The sequence below is a fragment of the Coregonus lavaretus genome (assembly GCF_964263955.1).
Source record: "Coregonus lavaretus genome assembly, chromosome: 3".
Classification (NCBI taxonomy): Eukaryota; Metazoa; Chordata; class Actinopteri; order Salmoniformes; family Salmonidae; genus Coregonus; species Coregonus lavaretus.
Genome location: NC_139990.1, coordinates 74,425,621 through 74,442,765, shown reverse-complemented (window position 1 = coordinate 74,442,765; position 17,145 = coordinate 74,425,621). Strand labels below are relative to the sequence as shown.

Below are 17,145 nucleotides of genomic sequence, written 5' to 3'. Positions count from 1 at the left end.
CCATTACAGGGCTAACCCTTGTTAACTCTTTCTCTCCATCGCTCTCTTTTCGCCTAACCCCCTCCCTCTCTAAGAAACACACCCACTCAAGCACTCATATCCGCTCACTCTCTCCCCGCATGTCTCTGTGACTCTGAAGCTCCTCTGAGGGGTGAAACCAGACTACTCTCTCCCAGGTAAACTGCTCTCCATCCTCCCTCTCGCTCTCTCTCCTTCCTCAATCTCTCTGTCCTCCTTCACTATCTCACTCTTCTCTCCTCTCTCTCTCACAACTCTCTCTCATACACTCTCTCTGAGGCTAAATGGTCACTGTAATGGGATTAGTCTGTTAGATTGGGATTGATAGTCCTCATTAACTGTCTGTTGTGTGATCTGCTGCTGTACCGTAGGTAGTGTTTCTATCTGTGTGTGCTTTCTCTGAATGGGTTGCCGTTCATGATTGTCTTCTTTACTCCAGTTTGCTTGAGTGTGTTATGTACTGGATGTGAGTGTAGCTGCTACCTGAGTTCTAGGAGTTCTAGTTCTTTCTCATGGTTGAGTGCAGCTGAATGGGAGTGTGTTTAAAGGGCATCGCTGAAAAGCACAGTCCTCAATACTCTCCATTTGTTTTTGGAGGGTTAATGGTGGATAGCTAGAGGATGACTAATCAGTGTATGTGTGCTCACGTGTATGTGAGTGTGTGATGAGTCCTCTACATATGCATATGCATATGCATGATTCACAGTTATACATGCATACTCCCTCCACTTCCTGGTGTGGGTGGGCTCTTTGCCTTTCTTGATACGTTCAAAAGGCAGTAAAATAAATATTGACAGCTTCTACGGGCTAATCAGCCTGGTTCCGCTGGATTGGGTTGATACCCTAGACTTCGTGAAAATATGAAAGCAGCACTTCGATTAGAGCTTTGGTCAGTTCCTCTTCTTACAGTTTATAATGTTACCTGAATACATGATCAACGAACTTTATCCTCTCGTAGATTTCTGTCAAATTCTCCTGGGCTCTGCTTGTGGTTTAGATTAGGGGTGTGAACGGTTAAATGTTACGAAATTGGGATTCTTAACGTTAAGAGAAATCCCTAACTGAAAAACGTGTCACATTCTTTGCAGTTATCACAAAACTCCTCTCTCTTCGCTAATGATGAGAGTGTGTGTCCAGTCTTCGGTCTGTTGCGTGTTGAATATCCTAGCCCAGGGTTGGACAAACCTTTTGGCTCAAGGGCCACATTGAGTTTTTCAAACCAAGTGAAGGGCTACATACTATATGCGTGACAAAACATGTGAAGCCTTTATTCATTTTCACATTGACACGCATCTACTAGTGTACTGTAGGTGTGCATATGCTTGCAGAACAATTCTACCCTTGTACCATCTCTACCCTTGTTTTATGTGAACACATTTTCCACAAATCTTTCACAAAATTGAAATTTATAACATCACAGTCAAACACACACACAGATCCTGCATCTCTACCCTTGTAAAGTACAATAAAACGTATTCACAATATGCACATTTAAAAATAGATATATACAGTGAGGGAAAAAAGTATTTGATCCCCTGCTGATTTTGTACGTTTGCCCACTGACAAAGAAATGATCAGTCTATAATGTTAATGGTAGGTTTATTTGAACAGTGAGAGACAGAATAACAACAACAAAATCCAGAAAAATGCATGTCAAAAATTTTATAAATTGATTTGCATTTTAATGAGGGAAATAAGTATTTGACCCCCTCTCAATCAGAAAGATTTCTGGCTCCCAGGTGTCTTTTATACAGGTAACGAGCTGAGATTAGGAGCACACTCTTAAAGGGAGTGCTCCTAATCTCAGCTTGTTACCTGTATAAAAGACACCTGTCCACAGAAGCAATCAATCAATCAGATTCCAAACTCTCCACCATGGCCAAGACCAAAGAGCTCTCCAAGGATGTCAGGGACAAGATTGTAGACCTACACAAGGCTGGAATAGGCTACGAGACCATCGCCAAGCAGCTTGGTGAGAAGGTGACAACAGTTGGTGTGATTATTCGCAAATGGAAGAAACACAAAAGAACTGTCAATCTCCCCCGGCCTGGGGCTCCATGCAAGATCTCACTTCGTGGAGTTGCAATGATCATGAGAATGGTGAGGAATCAGCCCAGAACTACACGGGAGAATCTTGTCAATGATCTCAAGGCAGCTGGGATCATAGTCACCAAGAAAACAATTGGTAACACACTACGCCGTGAAGGACTGAAATCCTGCAGCGCCCGCAAGGTCCCCCTGCTCAAGAAAGCACATATACAGGCACGTCTGAAGTTTGCCAATGAACATCTGAATGATTCAGAGGAGAACTGGGTGAAAGTGTTGTGGTCAGATGAGACCAAAATCGAGCTCTTTGGCATCACCTCAACTCGCCGTGTTTGGAGGAGGAGGAATGCTGCCTATGACCCCAGGAACACCATCCCCACCGTCAAACAAGGAGGTGGAAACATTACGCTTTGGGGGTGTTTTTCTGCTAAGGGGACAGGACAACTTCACCGCATCAAAGGGACGATGGACGGGGCCATGTACCGTCAAATCTTGGGTGAGAACCTCCTTCCCTCAGCCAGGGCATTGAAAATGGGTCGTGGATGGGTATTCCAGCATGACAATGACCCAAAACACACGGCCAAGGCAACAAAGGAGTGGCTCAAGAAGAAGCACATTAAGGTCCTGGAGTGGCCTAGCCAGTCTCCAGACCTTAATCCTATAGAAAATCTGTGGAGGGAGCTGAAGGTTTGAGTTGCCAAACGTCAGTCTCGAAACCTTAATGACTTGGAGAAGATCTGCAAAGAGGAGTGGGACAAAATCCCTCCTGAGATGTGTGCAAACCTGGTGGCCAACAACAAGAAACGTCTGACCTCTGTGATTGCCAACAAGGGTTTTGCCACGAAGTACTAAGTCATGTTTTGCAGAGGGGTCAAATACTTATTGACCTCATTAAAATGCAAATCAATTTATAACATTTTTGACATGCGTTTTTCTGGATTTTTTTGTTGTTATTCTGTCTCTCACTGTTCAAATAAACCTACCATTAAAATTATAGATTGATCATGTCTTTGTCAGTGGGCAAACATACAAAATCAGCAGGGGATCAAATACTTTTTTTCCCTCACTGTATTATATATCTATTCTAAAATATGAGTGAAACATATGGTTAGAGCATCCGTTTAATTTGGAATGGTCTGTTTTTGAAAGCATATTAAGGAACAATTATAATGTCCATTGTGAGCCATATTTACAGTTATCAAATCACCTCAGCCAAAATCTGACTGATTAGTTATTACCTGTATCCAAGTGCATTGCTGGATCATTCTCACTGCATAACCATCACCATGAAAAAGCATAATCCTTGCCTACCCCAGTCACGGTTATTCAAGTCTTAATGTGAACAATGGGTCTGGTCACCTCTCTTGGCAAGGGTATCAAAGTCTGGTGTCATCTTTGATGTAGATATTCTCAGAACAGCTGACAAGTGGTCATTTGTTAAATTTGACCTGTGACGGGATTTGTTGTAATTCATGACTGAGAACGTTTGTTCACACGTATATGTGGAGCCGAAATAAAACAAGCATCCTTTGGTCGTGCTTTTTAATGTTTGTAAACTTTGTTTCATTCAGTGAGCCATAGAACTGGTCTATTGTTGCTGTTTTGTACTTCTCCTTCAAAGCACTGTCACATTGTATGTCGATGAGCTCCAATTGTGTGTCTGGTGGTGCTTTCTCACTGTCGAAAGACAGGGGGCATGATACAAGCTCCAGCTCAGTCTCAATCTTGATGAAGTCTGAGAAGCGGCGGGAAAACTCAGCATGCAGGTCGATCAAAGTGCTACTGTATGTCTCAGTGCGGCACTGCGATGTGGGCGTGTTCAGTGCGGCCAGTGTCGGAAAATGAGCTTGTTTGGCCTTGAATGCCTTTACGTTGGAATACAGTTCATGCCCAAAAACACAATTTCCCTGCAGTTTCACATTTAGATCGTTCAGATGCCCCAATATGTCCACACCGAAAGAAAAGTCGCCCAGCCAGTCTGTGTCTTTCAACTCGGAGAAGTCGTCAGCTTTATCAACCGTATCAAGGAACATACCTATCTCCCCTCTCAGTTCCCACACACAGCAAAATACTTTTCCCAGGCTTAGCCAGCGCACATTTGAATGGTACAACAAGTCCTGGTGCTCTGCCTCTGTGTCATTGAGCAGCTGAATGAACTGACGATAAAGTTGACAAGTTTTACAACCACTTTGACAACATTTTCCAGCTTTAACACACTTTTACACAGGGCTTCCTGATGAATAATACAGTGAAGAAATATAAATTCCTCAGAGTTAGGGCTTTCTTCTTTTACTTTGTCTTGTAATCTTTTTAGTAGGCCAATGTTTTTAGTGGTTAGATTTGATGATCCCTCTGTTGTGATGTTTGTCAGTTTGCTTCATGGTAGATTCATTTTTTCCAAACAGGCAGACACCCTGTCATATAAGTCAGAGCCCATGGTTGTTCCCATCACTGATTCCATCGCAAGAAGTTCCTCTGTTATTTCAAAGTTCTCATTTATTTCTCTGACAAAAATTAAAAGTTGAGCGGTGTCTCTGATGTCAGTACTCTAATCCAGTGCTATAGAAAAAAGATCGAAGCCATCTGCTTTTTTCTTCAACTCGGAGATTAGCTCCTCACCTATCACTTCCACGCCCCTGGTGATGGTTCTGCGGTGATAAGCTAATTTTCTATATTGTGCCCCTCCCCTCTCTCTCCGTCCCTCGCTAGCTCGCTATTAAAGATGCGAGTGTTTGTTCTTGGAAGTACGGCAACTAATCAGTCTCCTACGTTCCAAAAATACTGAATCTTAGGAATCGATTCCTAGCAGAATCAAATCTTGACCCTCAGAAATGGGAGTCGACATGCAAGAAGTCTAGGAATCAACTATTTTGGAGTCTACTCTCCACCACTATGTCATCAGCAGCGAAGTCCTGTATGGCAGTACTTTGAGAAGTTAAATGAGAACGAAATGCAAACTTTGCTAGGTGGAATTGAGGTAAAGTAATGGTAGTACAGGTGCAATGCATAACCATCTGAGACCCAAACCGTTGCTGGCAGCAGCGCAGCTGCATTGTGAATTCACGCGGAAGTTTTGTTATTATAGTTTTAACGGAAAACCGAAAAATTTAAATGGCAGTTTAAACGTTAATAAAAAAATTCCATTTGTCACATCCCTAGTTTAGATGTACATTTTGCTAAACCTTTGTGCTGCTTGTGTTTGTTGTGGAGGGCAGAATTGACCTGGAGTCCAATCGGCTAGTGTTTAATCAAAGTGAACACAGTGATCGCTGTGAATCGCCTGTCTTATCAAAGCCCTCTGAAATCCTCCTCTACCTGCTCACGGCCTCAGAGGCACAGCAGAGCAGACCTCAAAGAGACTGCTTGTATGCAGTTTGTTTAAGAGAATTCCCTCTGTGAGTGTGTACATCTCCTACTACCAGACACAGTGGGAGTAACCCTAGGTGGGTCTGGGGCATGTTGGTTTTACATGTCATCTGCCATTTGGTTTTGAGAGCACCTGTCCTCTGGTTTTTTTAAATTGTAAGTTCTAGTATTTAATAGCTTTATTGTGTTTTCGCCCCTAGGTTACAAATCTGGTTAGCATTACACCCTCAGGTTCAGGTTTGGGCGTGAGTTTGATCTGGTAAAAGTGCTTACACTCCTCTCTGAGAAAGAATACCAACAACAGGGTGAATCCATCCACAGGACATCTGTCTGCCTATGGTTTGAGCTAATCTAACTTCCACAGACCTAAGTAATGAATGTAAACAAGTTGCCCCTGAGACACTGATCTAACACCAGTGTTGCATTGTCACGGCCTGATGGTTACGGTGACAATTTGGTGAAGGTAAGCTGGGCCTAGACCTGTAGGCTGCTTTCTACCTGCAGCGACCCTCAAGCCCAGGGGTCAGGGGTTAGGGGCTGTTCTGCATGGGTGCAGAGATCAGGCTGTTCCACCAACCACCACTTCCTCCTGCCAGCGTGCGTCTTTACCCAGAGAGGATGCTGGGTGATAAATGTAGCCCTCCAGCGATCTCTCCATCTGCCGTAGCTCCGAGTAGACCCGTTTCCATGGGAACCAGTGAACCAGCAGCACCAGGCTGCAGCGAGGAAAGGAGAGGCGGAAAATGACAGACCATTTTTTTTTTTTTTTTTTACAAACTTAAGAGGGTTTATCTCTTCTCCAGGCACAAGCTAATTTAATGTTTAGCCCATATTTCTATCCATCATTACCAGCCGTGGAAAGACCTGACAAAATGAGCACAAACTCATAACCCGGACTGCTCTTTGTTCTTGGTGTCTGTGCATATTAATATGGAAACAGTTCTGATATTGTACTAGTGCAGCTTTTTACGTATTGAGTGACTGAATGGTGATTGTAATGATGCCTCGTTATGTTACCTCACCTTATCAAAGTTACAGTAGATCAAGATTTGTTGTTGTCTCAATCTTCAAATGTCAAGGTTAACATAGCAGGACTTGCAGCAGACCTGGTTGCACAAAGAACTCTTTAACAACGTAATCGCAATGTTGCTAGCTGTTATTTGCAGGGTCAGCTTTCCTCTGTCTTTTACAAACATCCCACCAATGTCAGGATAATCTTGCTGCCTAAAGAAGGGTTAGAACATTAGAATGGAGCGTGAGTGAACATTTTGCTTAACTACTCAGTGCTGTTCCTCTGTCATGTCGTCCACACATTACAACTACTTACGATCAACGTGTTAATACAATTTTAACAACATTTCCTAGTATTTTTATCAACAGACCTTGAGAGAAGAGTTTAGCCTTTAGTTGGAAATGCATAGTTCTTTTCACCTGGAAATGTCTGGGGAAATAAATCTAGTCAGGTGTCAGTCTATTTTATCTGTTTTAATCTCCCCCTCAAGACATGAAGCAAGGTATCAAGCAAGGTGCTTCTGTTATCAGTACTGAAAAAGAATGCTCTGATACTCGTAAGCTGAGCCCTATCTCCGTGACTGCCATACTGATAAGGCTGATCCCCTACAAAGCTTCTATCTTTTGTGTTGATGAAATTCCTGAGAATTCAGGGGTAACCCCTCAGGTCTTTTTTGAGGACATTTTAAGGCATGACGCATATCCAGAGTGAAGAGATATTTAACTTGTCCTGCGTTTAAATATGTTTCCGCAGACTCACTGCAAGTGTTCCATGGCACAAGAAGAGAAGGAGCTAGGGAATCCCTTTCACACCATGATTTGCACGCCTCACACACACATGCACACACACACAGACGTAAAAAGACACTCAGCCCACACCCCAAGTCTACTTGGTACTGTTTCCGACTGATGACAGCAAAGGAATGTACTGTACAGACAAAGGTTAAAGATATACACTAGTAGACAGTAGAGAGAGGTGTGTCCCATTTACAGGTACCCATACTGATGGACCAGATTCTGCACCGTAAAGGATTAGCTGTTTCATTTCCTGATACTAATATTAGCTCTGGAGTTTTTGCTTGTGACAACTCCTATCAAAGGAATGTGTCACTGCCAGAAAAGAGAACACCGCTGCATCGTTGGCTTCACTAACAGTACATTCACACCCCATAGACTATAAATAGATCTTTGTGAATGAGTGAATCAGCAACCTTGCCCCGTCTGCATTGATTCACAGTAGAAGTAGAATTACCATCCTGAGGTTCCAGTATTGAAGTGTTTGGACTGTCAGCCATCAACTGCTGTTCATTTTCAGTCTCACTTCCTTCATATGGTTCCTTCTACCTGGTTATCGTAAAGCATTCATGTAAGCTAAGGGGGTCAGTGGGAAAGAAAAGCCTTTGTGAAACAACAGGAGGAAATGTTGAGAGGAACCAGAGCCACTGGGGAATGGCAGGATCTCTTTTAGGGTCTGGTTTGCTTACATGATCTGACTGTCAGAATGGATTTGAGACCGACAGGCTACAGAGGAGGGTGTTCTGGGCAGTGTAACATGTGTGAGAGAGTTGGTGCGTGCGTGCGTTTTCAATAACTGAACATGACAGTCTCTGTCATATTTCCCCTACTCAAGGTGATTACTCCATGAGTAGTATAACCATTATGAATTAGCCTATTATTTCTAAACAGTATAGTTTCCGATCCCTTATCCAATCTCAAATAATTGTGAAAGGAATACAATAATGACAATGTAGCCAAATGAAATGAATATTATTAATACATTTAATTAATATGATGACAATCTGTATAGGCTTAGGTGTTTGATTCATCTCTCGTGTAACAGCAGGAACCAACTCTGGAGTTCCAAGCTCTAACCAACCATATATTTGTAGTCGTGACAATATTTGAGCCAGTTGAGATGAGTTTCCAGGTGATCCATTGCCTCTCCAAGGGTGTGCCTGTCTTCTGACTGGTAGCCATTGGCATTATAGTTGTTGAGTTTATGCACCATCAAATGCCTCATCACCGGACTCATCTTCTGAGTCAAAGTAAAAGTCACCAGATTCATAGCCGGACTCGCAGTCAGACTCAGAGTCAGGGTCATACTCCAAGTTGTGCGCTGACATTTTTAAAGATAAATGCTGTGTATTTCAAGAGTCAACCAAAGGATTTAAAAGCTTGCTATCTCAGAAGGTGAGAGTATGCTAAGGTAGAGGGGAATCTGTGTTTAGAATTATTTGGAATTTTAGAATGTTATTGCTGGTATCTATGGAAATCCAAGCTTCCTTCTCTTGTGATGTATGTGAAGTCATGATGTTGCTTTGTGACATTATACATTCTATTTACCATGGCAACTGAACCTGTTAGTGCCCCTATCTGCCTTGGCTCTCTCCCCAGTCAGAGCACTCTACCTGGGCTGCCTAGTCTCCCTTGGCCCCCTCCTGCTAGTGGGAAAGGACCCATGCCTCTCTTTCACTTTCCAAATTTGTCATGGATTTTTGGAGTCGACTCCGACTCCTGCTATCGGATTCGTTGGAGTCGAGTCTCTCTCTCAACGCAGACTCCAATTTGACCAAACTGACCAAAATTAGCAAAAATGGTCAGTTGTTCTCAATGAACTGGGTGATTGATTAGCAATGCATATTGAGCTGTCTGACAATCTACTGACCAAAATATTCAAAGCTAATCGGTAGCCTAAGTCAGCCTAGCTGCCTAGGCAATGTTTTTTGTATAACTCCAGGATTTTTGGAGTCAACTCCGACTCTTGTGGTCAAGGAGTTGAGGAATCAACTATTTTGGAGTCGACTCTCCACCACTATACATTAGTAGATAATGTGTGTGTGTGTACACGTGCTTTAGTGTGCATGTCTGTGTGTGTGTGTGTACACGTGCATGTGTCTGTATGTGTGTGTGCACATACGTACTGTATACATACGTACTGTGTGCGCTTGTGTGAGTGATGATGATGTGCTCGCTCACTCTGGCAGGCTTTCCCCTTGTCTTCCTGGCAAAGCCCTAATGCGTGTTTCCTTGTTCTGAGCTAGAGTCTAGACTGCACTGTCATGCATAATTCAGACGGTGCTCTCCCCCACCCTAAAACCACCTAATCACCCTGTTTTAAAGGCTGCACCAATACTATGCCAGAGATCATTAACCCTTACACTGTGATGGCCAACGTGTGCTCAGTTCAAACAATACAACATAGGAAGGGGGAAGACACTTTCCTTTCTTATTCTCGCTCTCTCTCGCTCTCTCTCTCCCTCCCCTTTCTTTATCTTCGCTCTTCCTCTCACCGGTATATTTCTATATACAATATGTATCGCCCTCCTATGCACTCTGGCTTCATAGTGCCGTCTTTTTTTATCCCCATTCTTCTTCCCACTCTTTACCTGTCTTTTCCTCTCTCTCCCACTCATGCCTTTTTTATTTCTCAGTCTCACACTCCTGTAGTATTCTCACTCTCACTTTTCTTTCTTGGGAATTGTGTGTGAAGAGACCACATTGGTACATGACCTAGCTACAGTATGAAACCAATCCATTTTCTAACTATTCTAGCTCATTCCCAAGGCTAGCTAATTCCCAATGTATCTGGCTAATTCCCAATGTGTCTGGACAGCTCAGAACAGATAAGGCCCACACTCACATCTTCTCTTACTGTGAGGCATTTTAGTTTGTTTTAATGCATTCGCTTCAGTCTGTAATTCTCAGAAATTGCTACTGTTGAGTACTCTGTTGTAATCAAAGTTAACTTCTGTTCGGAGGAACAGACTAAATGGATGATCATCCTTCAGCAGATGTGGGGGTACGTGGAAATGGAGCCGAGAATCTGTCAATTCACTTCCAAAAAGGAAGAGTGATTCTCTGTTTTATTGTCCACTGTAATGAAGCCAGACTGTGCTGTGTTTTTCAGGAACATATGGAGAAAGAGAGAAACCCGGGCTCATTAAAAAACCTGTCACCGCTGCCCCAGCTGGAGTCAGCCAGACTAGTCTTCTGCTAGGCCTGTTTAGCCAGCCGCTGGAACACTGAATGACTCCACACAGCCTCTCAGAGAGGCATCTCTCTCTCGCTCTCACACTCACTCACCCTGTCAACTTGTCAGCCTCTACCTCTGCCACTGCTTTTGCCTTACCCAGGGACGGTGGGAGGGAGACACTGTCTTACACACTGTGTTAAATGCACTAGCTTATAACCCCTAAATCTATTCCCTCCCTGGTATTCTCAAATATGATTAATTATTCACAGACTAAATGATGATTTACTCCCGATTGATTTAAAGTAAAACATTTGAAAATTTGAAGTATTATATATACACTATATATTTATTTATTTAACCTTTATTTAACTAGGCAAGTCAGTTAAGAACAAATTCTTATTTACAATTACGCCAAACCCGGACGACGCTGGGACAATTGTGCGCCGCCCTATGGGACTCCCAATCACAGCCGGATTGTGATACAGCCTGGAATCGAACCAGGGTCTGTAGTGACGCCTCTAGCATTGAGATGCAGTGCCTTAGACCGCTGCTCCACTCGGGATTGTATCAGGCTATTATTGATGGTTATACGTATGCACCTGATTACCTAATAGTGTGGCCTGTTATGAGCACCAGAGATATGGAGATGGATAGCTTTATACAGAGCTGCTGCAGCAGGGAGGAGAACACACACAGTTTTAAATGCCAAATATCACTCTGCACATGAGCAGACAGAGTAAGCTATCCTGAGAAGTGTGTGTGGATGGCTCTGCTCTGATGATGATGATGGATGTCAGTGGATGGGCCTCAGCTCGGACTGTCAGCAGTTGGCTACGACAGCTCAGTGACATTTTTTGATTGACTCTGGCTGCTCCCAGAATGTGTTTTGATTGACTGCGGTACAATAATTCTGTGTGTGGAGTTGAGACCTGGATTTCTCCTAAAGTGGGAAATATTACAGCAGATATGTCTTGATAAAAGAGGGGATTTACACTTCCTCATCTTCCTGCAGTCTTTTTTCTATCTTCAACTACGTCACCTGGCGTCTCATCCCTGCCATGCTGCACCCTAGTGGCTGTACATGTCAGTACAACACAGGGGCAGAGGCTGAAGGCCTCTCGCTGTCAACTCATCTTTACTCATTACAAGAAGATAGCCCCCCTTCCCCCAGCTTGAGAACAAGATCGAATAAGCTCAGGCTAAATTTCAAACGTTTGTTTTGACTTGGTGCCATGACATTTCGTCACAATTTTACCCTCTCTGTTGGCGCTGCTGCCCTGGACGTTGACCTGGCTTGGCCTTCTCAGAGCAGTGGTGTCTCGTGCAGACTGTGCTCTAGCCAGATGGTTTGGCGTCAGCGATCGATACACAGTGGTGTGGTAGAGTTTCCTCTCTCACTGTGTCTGAGCTCTTTTTGGAACTATGAGGTTTTATGTTGTATATTGCACATTAGTGCATTGAGACCATTAGAGCACATTTCCACGTACAGAACCAACATTACAGGGTAGAAGTACACTGAAATATACCTTTTCTGTATGTGGCAGAGACCCTTCAGCATACAGGTTGGGCAAGAATAGATCAGAGCAATAACACGGTGTTACCGCAATTACCTCGCTAATGTGATCATTAGAACACTTCCCCCACTCATCAGGCCAAGGAAATGTGGCCTTATTTGTCAGGGTATGATATGTGGCAGCAATATCAACGTGAGAGTCAGTGTTTGGTTACAGGGCTTTGACTAGGCCTAAATCCCATGACAAATAGTCTGTTTTTGTGGTCTTTAGGGACTGGCCACCTAGTCATTGATAGTGTCACGAGTCACAACCAATAATGATGAAACAAATGCCTAAGTGTATTTTGTCAGGTCTGCCTAAGCTCTGTGACTCACTTCTGCTTATTTCTGTGTTTCTGCAGATCCAGTGAGGTGCTAGGATTGCCCAGTGACTGCCTAAGCGGATCAAGAGAAGACCCAGAGGTTTCTACTCAGCAGAGCCACAGTGTCGGAACGGTCCAGCAGGATGCCAAGCCAAACCCTCTTCTAGCTCCCAGTCCACAGTGAAGACCTGTCACAATGGCTCAGGCCGGATGGGAACAGACTTACTCCGTGATGAGAGAGGATCTATGTTTACCCACATCCTCTATGCTGCTCTGGGGCACTTTTTAATTATGTCTTATTTGGTCCTCTTGAATGACTTTTGGCCCGCTCATAAAGGTACTCCATTGTGATTTATTAGTCCTGAACTGATGCCACTGCCTCCCCCTCTAGATGTTCTCTCGTCCCAGGCATCTCTGCGGCACTGTGGCTAGCCCCACGAGGCTGTGTGGTGCACTGCTCCCAGAGGCATTCCCTGTGTGTCCATAAGGCCTCCTCCCCACTCTATGGAAGCGGAGCCCAGCCATTCTGCTGATGGGGAGCGATCCGGAAGGCAACAGCAGCCTCTGTCTGCTGGAGCCGCTGAGCCCCCCACTGGGTCCCGTCCACCTCAGCCACAGCAGCCGCCATCCAACCCCCGCCCCGTCCATGGTGGCCTGGGCTGCCTCCACCACCGCAAGCCCAAACGTAGCGACCTGCTCCTCAGGCTCCAGCATCAGCACAAGATCCAAGCAGCAGCATGGCAGCTCTCAACAGACACCCCAGGTCCTTCAGGAGGCAGCTTCTCCTCCCCCTCCACTTCATCCCTACCGTCCTCCTCTACCCAAGGCCACAACACTCAGGGGGTCCAGTCCCAGCCCAACCAGGAGGCCCCAGAGGGCAGCCCTTCTAAAAGAGGCGAGAGGAAGCCCCAGAAACCGGGGAAGTACGTGTGCACTTACTGCGGCCGTCCATGTGCCAAACCCAGCGTTCTCCAGAAACACATACGCTCCCACACAGGGGAGAGGCCTTACCCCTGCGCCCCCTGTGGCTTCTCCTTCAAGACCAAGAGTAACCTGTACAAGCACCGCAAGTCCCACGCCCACCGCATCAAGGCTGGCCTGGTGTCCAGCCGGGACGAGCTGAGCCTGAGCGGACCCGAGATGAGCGCCCCGGGAGAGGATCCCGAGGAGCCTACAGAGGGGGAGAGCACAGACTCTGAGGAGGAGACGGGTCAGTACAGGAAGGAGAGGCTGGGCAAGCAGAAGAGCAGCAGCAGTTTGGCGCTGTCAGGGCAAGAGGAGGGCCAGAGGTCTGACGACTCCCAGGCCGTGAAGCAGAGACTGGCCATGAGGCTGAGCGAGAGGAAGCGTGGCCCCATGGCCTCCCCGGACGACCCTCCCTCTTCCTCCACCTCTTCCTCCCTGGGCCCCAGCAGTAAAGGCAGCCAAGAGTCAGGCTACTTCTCCCTTTCGAGGAGTGCTGAGATGAGCCGAGCTGACTCCCAGGTGAGCCCTCCCACCGCCAACGCCAAAACCTATGCCGAGATCATCCTGGGCAAGTTTGGGCGGTTGGGAGGGCAGCAGCGCGGTCCCCATCAGCAGCATGCCCACTCTTCATCATCGGGGATGGAGGAGAAGAGCAGCATGCCCTTCAGTGTTCCCAAGACACAGGTCATCGATCACATCACCAAACTCATCACCATCAACGAGGCGGTGGTGGACACCAGCGAGATCGATAGCGTCAAGCCCAGGCGCTCCTCACTCTCCAGGAAGAGTAGTCTGGAGTCACCCAAGTTCTCCTCCCCCAAAGACCCCTATGTGTTTGAGCCTAAGGGCGAAAGCCCCGGCCCCAGTGGTATGGCAGGCCAATCATTCCATCTCCATGTCCAAGACGTGGACCCATCGGGGGTCCAGGAGTCCTCCTCCTCAGTGCCTCTGCTGAGAAGCCACTCCATGCCCACGTCAGCAGGCCAGGGAAACCGCTCCAACACCTCTCCCCGGGGCTTCTGTCGTCTGAGCCACTCCTTTGATGAGCAGCAGGCCGTGGTGGCTGAGATGAGGGTGGGCGGGCAGCACCGTTTGCTGAGGCGCCAGCCCGCCATTGAGGTGCCCCTCGGGGCAGAGCTCATCCTGGAGGAGGCTGGCCCCTCCTCCGCAGCTACAGAAAGTGGCCTAACCAGGAAGCAGCAACAGCAGCAACGCAAAGGTCCAAGGCTCTATGAGTGCGAGGCCTGCGGAGCCCGCTGTAAACAAAGGGAGAGTTACGAGGCCCACAGGGGTCTCTGCACAGGCCAGCCAATAAAGGAGCTGGAGAGAGGAGAGGTGGATGGGGCATGCCGGGATGACCGCCCTCAGATGATGCACTATAAATTCCGGGCACTGGCCATGACAGTGAGGAAGAGGAGGAAAGAGGAGAGTCTGGAGGAGGATCCTCCCAGCCCCGGGCCTACAGCTGTTGTGACCTGCAGCCCCGCAGCCACCACTGCAGTGCCAAGCCTGGTGGAGCAGAGTGGGGCCTTCTCAGGTGCTCCCTCACAGGCCGAGCAGCAGCAAGACAGGAAGGGCATCTCGGTCATCCAGCACACCAGCTCCTTCGAGAAGCAGGAAAGTATATCCATGGAGAGCCAGGAGTCTATAGAGCTCAGAGAGAGCCAGTCAACACTGGTAAAAAACCCGCAGCCAAAATCATTGCCCTCCATGTCCCGCCTGGTCCGCCAGCACAACATCCAAGTGCCAGAGATCCTAGTGACGGTGGAGCCTGACGCTGATATGGTGTCAGTGTCGCCCACGGCGACGGCGTCCTCGTCTAAGGAGCCAGAGAGAGTGGTAGAGGAGTTCCAGTGGCCTCAGCGCAGCCAGAGTATGGCTCAGCTCCCCGCCGAGAAGCTGCCACCAAAGAAGAAGCGTCTCCGTCTAGCCGAGTCTGCTGCCCATTCTTCCGGAGAGTCTAGCTTTGAGTCTGTATCGCTGGGGCCCCGGAGCCCCAGCCAGGAGACCAACATTTCTCACTCCCCCAGCCGCTCTGCCTCCTTTGAAGACATGGAGGGCAAACCTGCTGAGCCTTCCCCCTGGGGCTCCGGCAGCACCCAGGGCTCACACATGCTAACCGTGCCCTCGGGCCCCCACCAACACCACCAACCCCAAAGAGAGATGCGGCGCTCAGCCTCGGAGCAGGCCGCGGCCAGCCCCCAGCACACGGCCGAGATCGTGGAGACCAGGAGCAAATCCTTTGACTACGGGTTCCTATCCCCTCAGCAGTCTGCGTCGGCCTGGAGGGAGAGGAGGAAGTGCCTACTGGTGAAGCACGCCACCCTGGGCGAGCCAGACCACGAGGAAGGGGCCGTGGCCTGCCAGTCAGGCCGACCAGGGAGCCCCAAGCCAGGCCCGTCCTACACCAGCCACCCTGCCCTCCACCCAGCTGAAGCCAGCACCTCCAGGCTCAGCCCGGAGGCCATAGGGAAGACCATACAGCTGTTCCACCAGCCCCGGAGACTCCCATTCCCCATGCGACCAACTGGTCATGATCGGATCCCTCTTGGCCAGATAGCCCAGCTCCACCCGGTCACCACTGCCATCTCAGATGTCCTCTCCACCCACATCATCCACAGAGCCTTCTTACACACACACCCTTCCCCTCCAACCATACAAGTCCACCCAGGGCAGCTTCACATGGCAGAACGACTAGGCCTGCCCCTCCATCCTTTCTCAGCTCTGCTCTCCCTGCAGTACCCCACCGGGGCTGGCCAGGCTGTGTACCTCCCCGTGCCCCCTGGGCTCACCATCCAAGTCCCCACACAGCCCCCCATACCCTCCACCGTGGTTCTCCCTGCCCCATATCCTCAGTCCTTAGTCCCCCTACCCTGCCACCATCCCACGCCTGTCATTGCAACGTGCCTGGCGCAGCTGACACCGATCGTGTCACTGGTGGTACCAGTGCGCCTCCAGACCCACATGCCCACCTACGCCAGTGCCCTGTACACCACCCTCTCCCAGATCCTGGCGTCAGACCGCTCGCAGGAGCCCATCTGCTGCATGGCCATGGTTATCATGGGCCAGCTGGAGCAGGACAAGCTGCAGAGGTCCTACCTGAAGATCCCCACCCCGGACTTCAAAAGCTACCTGCCCCTGTCTCTACCCCTGCCCCTGGAGCTGGGCTTTGCGTCCGGGGAGGGCTACGGGATACTGGGGGCAGGAGGGAGCAAACGCATGCTCTCCCCTGCAGCCAGTCTGGAGCTCAGCACAGAGGCCCAGCGCCAGCAGAAACGTGTGAAGGAGGAAGAGGTGGAGGAGGAAGAGAAGGTGGGAGAGGAAGAGGAAACTAGGAGAAAACTGGAAGCAGGGGAGGATGAAGAGAAAGAGCCGGAAAGGGCACAGATAGGAGTAGTAACTGTGAAAGTCGAGGAGGAAGAGGAGGTACGGGACCCAGAGGGGCACAGGGAAGAGCGGGAGGTGCAAGGGAAGGCTGAACCTAAGAAAGAAAAGGGGAGGGAGGACGACGAGGGCCAGGGAGTGAGTGCTTCCTTAGTACCCCAGAGTCCAGAGCGAGCCAAAGCCCCATCGTACCCCAGCCTCCACACCACCACCTCAGTCAGCTGGTGCTACTTGAACTACGTGAAGCCCAACCCTTCTGCCCAGAGGGAGCCACAAACCTCAGTTTATACCTCCTGGAGCGTCAGCGTGCACAACCCCAACCTGCCAGGCCTGTCCACCAAGCTGGCACTGTCCCTGCTGCGCTCCAAGCAGAAGCACAGCTCAGAGACCTACACCATGGCCACAGCTCTAACCCCTACCATGGGCAAGGTGGTCCTTGCCAGCAGCAGAAAGTCCCACATTTCAGAGGTAAATATAACAGCAATATTCAATATCTAGGAAAACAC

The 17,145-nt window shown here is 48.2% G+C and overlaps 1 protein-coding gene across 2 annotated transcripts in view; it reads left to right on the top strand.

The window, feature by feature from the left end:
• LOC311112184 (transcription factor HIVEP3-like) overlaps positions 1-17,145 on the top strand; it is a 96,295-nt gene that overhangs the window by 55,156 nt on the left and 23,994 nt on the right. For both annotated transcript variants that reach the window (XM_084155196.1, XM_084155197.1), the window contains exon 2: positions 12,329-17,107. In XM_084155196.1, the coding sequence (XP_084011322.1) occupies positions 12,794-17,107 (4,314 nt within the window). In that variant the 5' untranslated portion in view covers positions 12,329-12,793. The remainder of the gene's footprint in view (positions 1-12,328; positions 17,108-17,145) is intronic.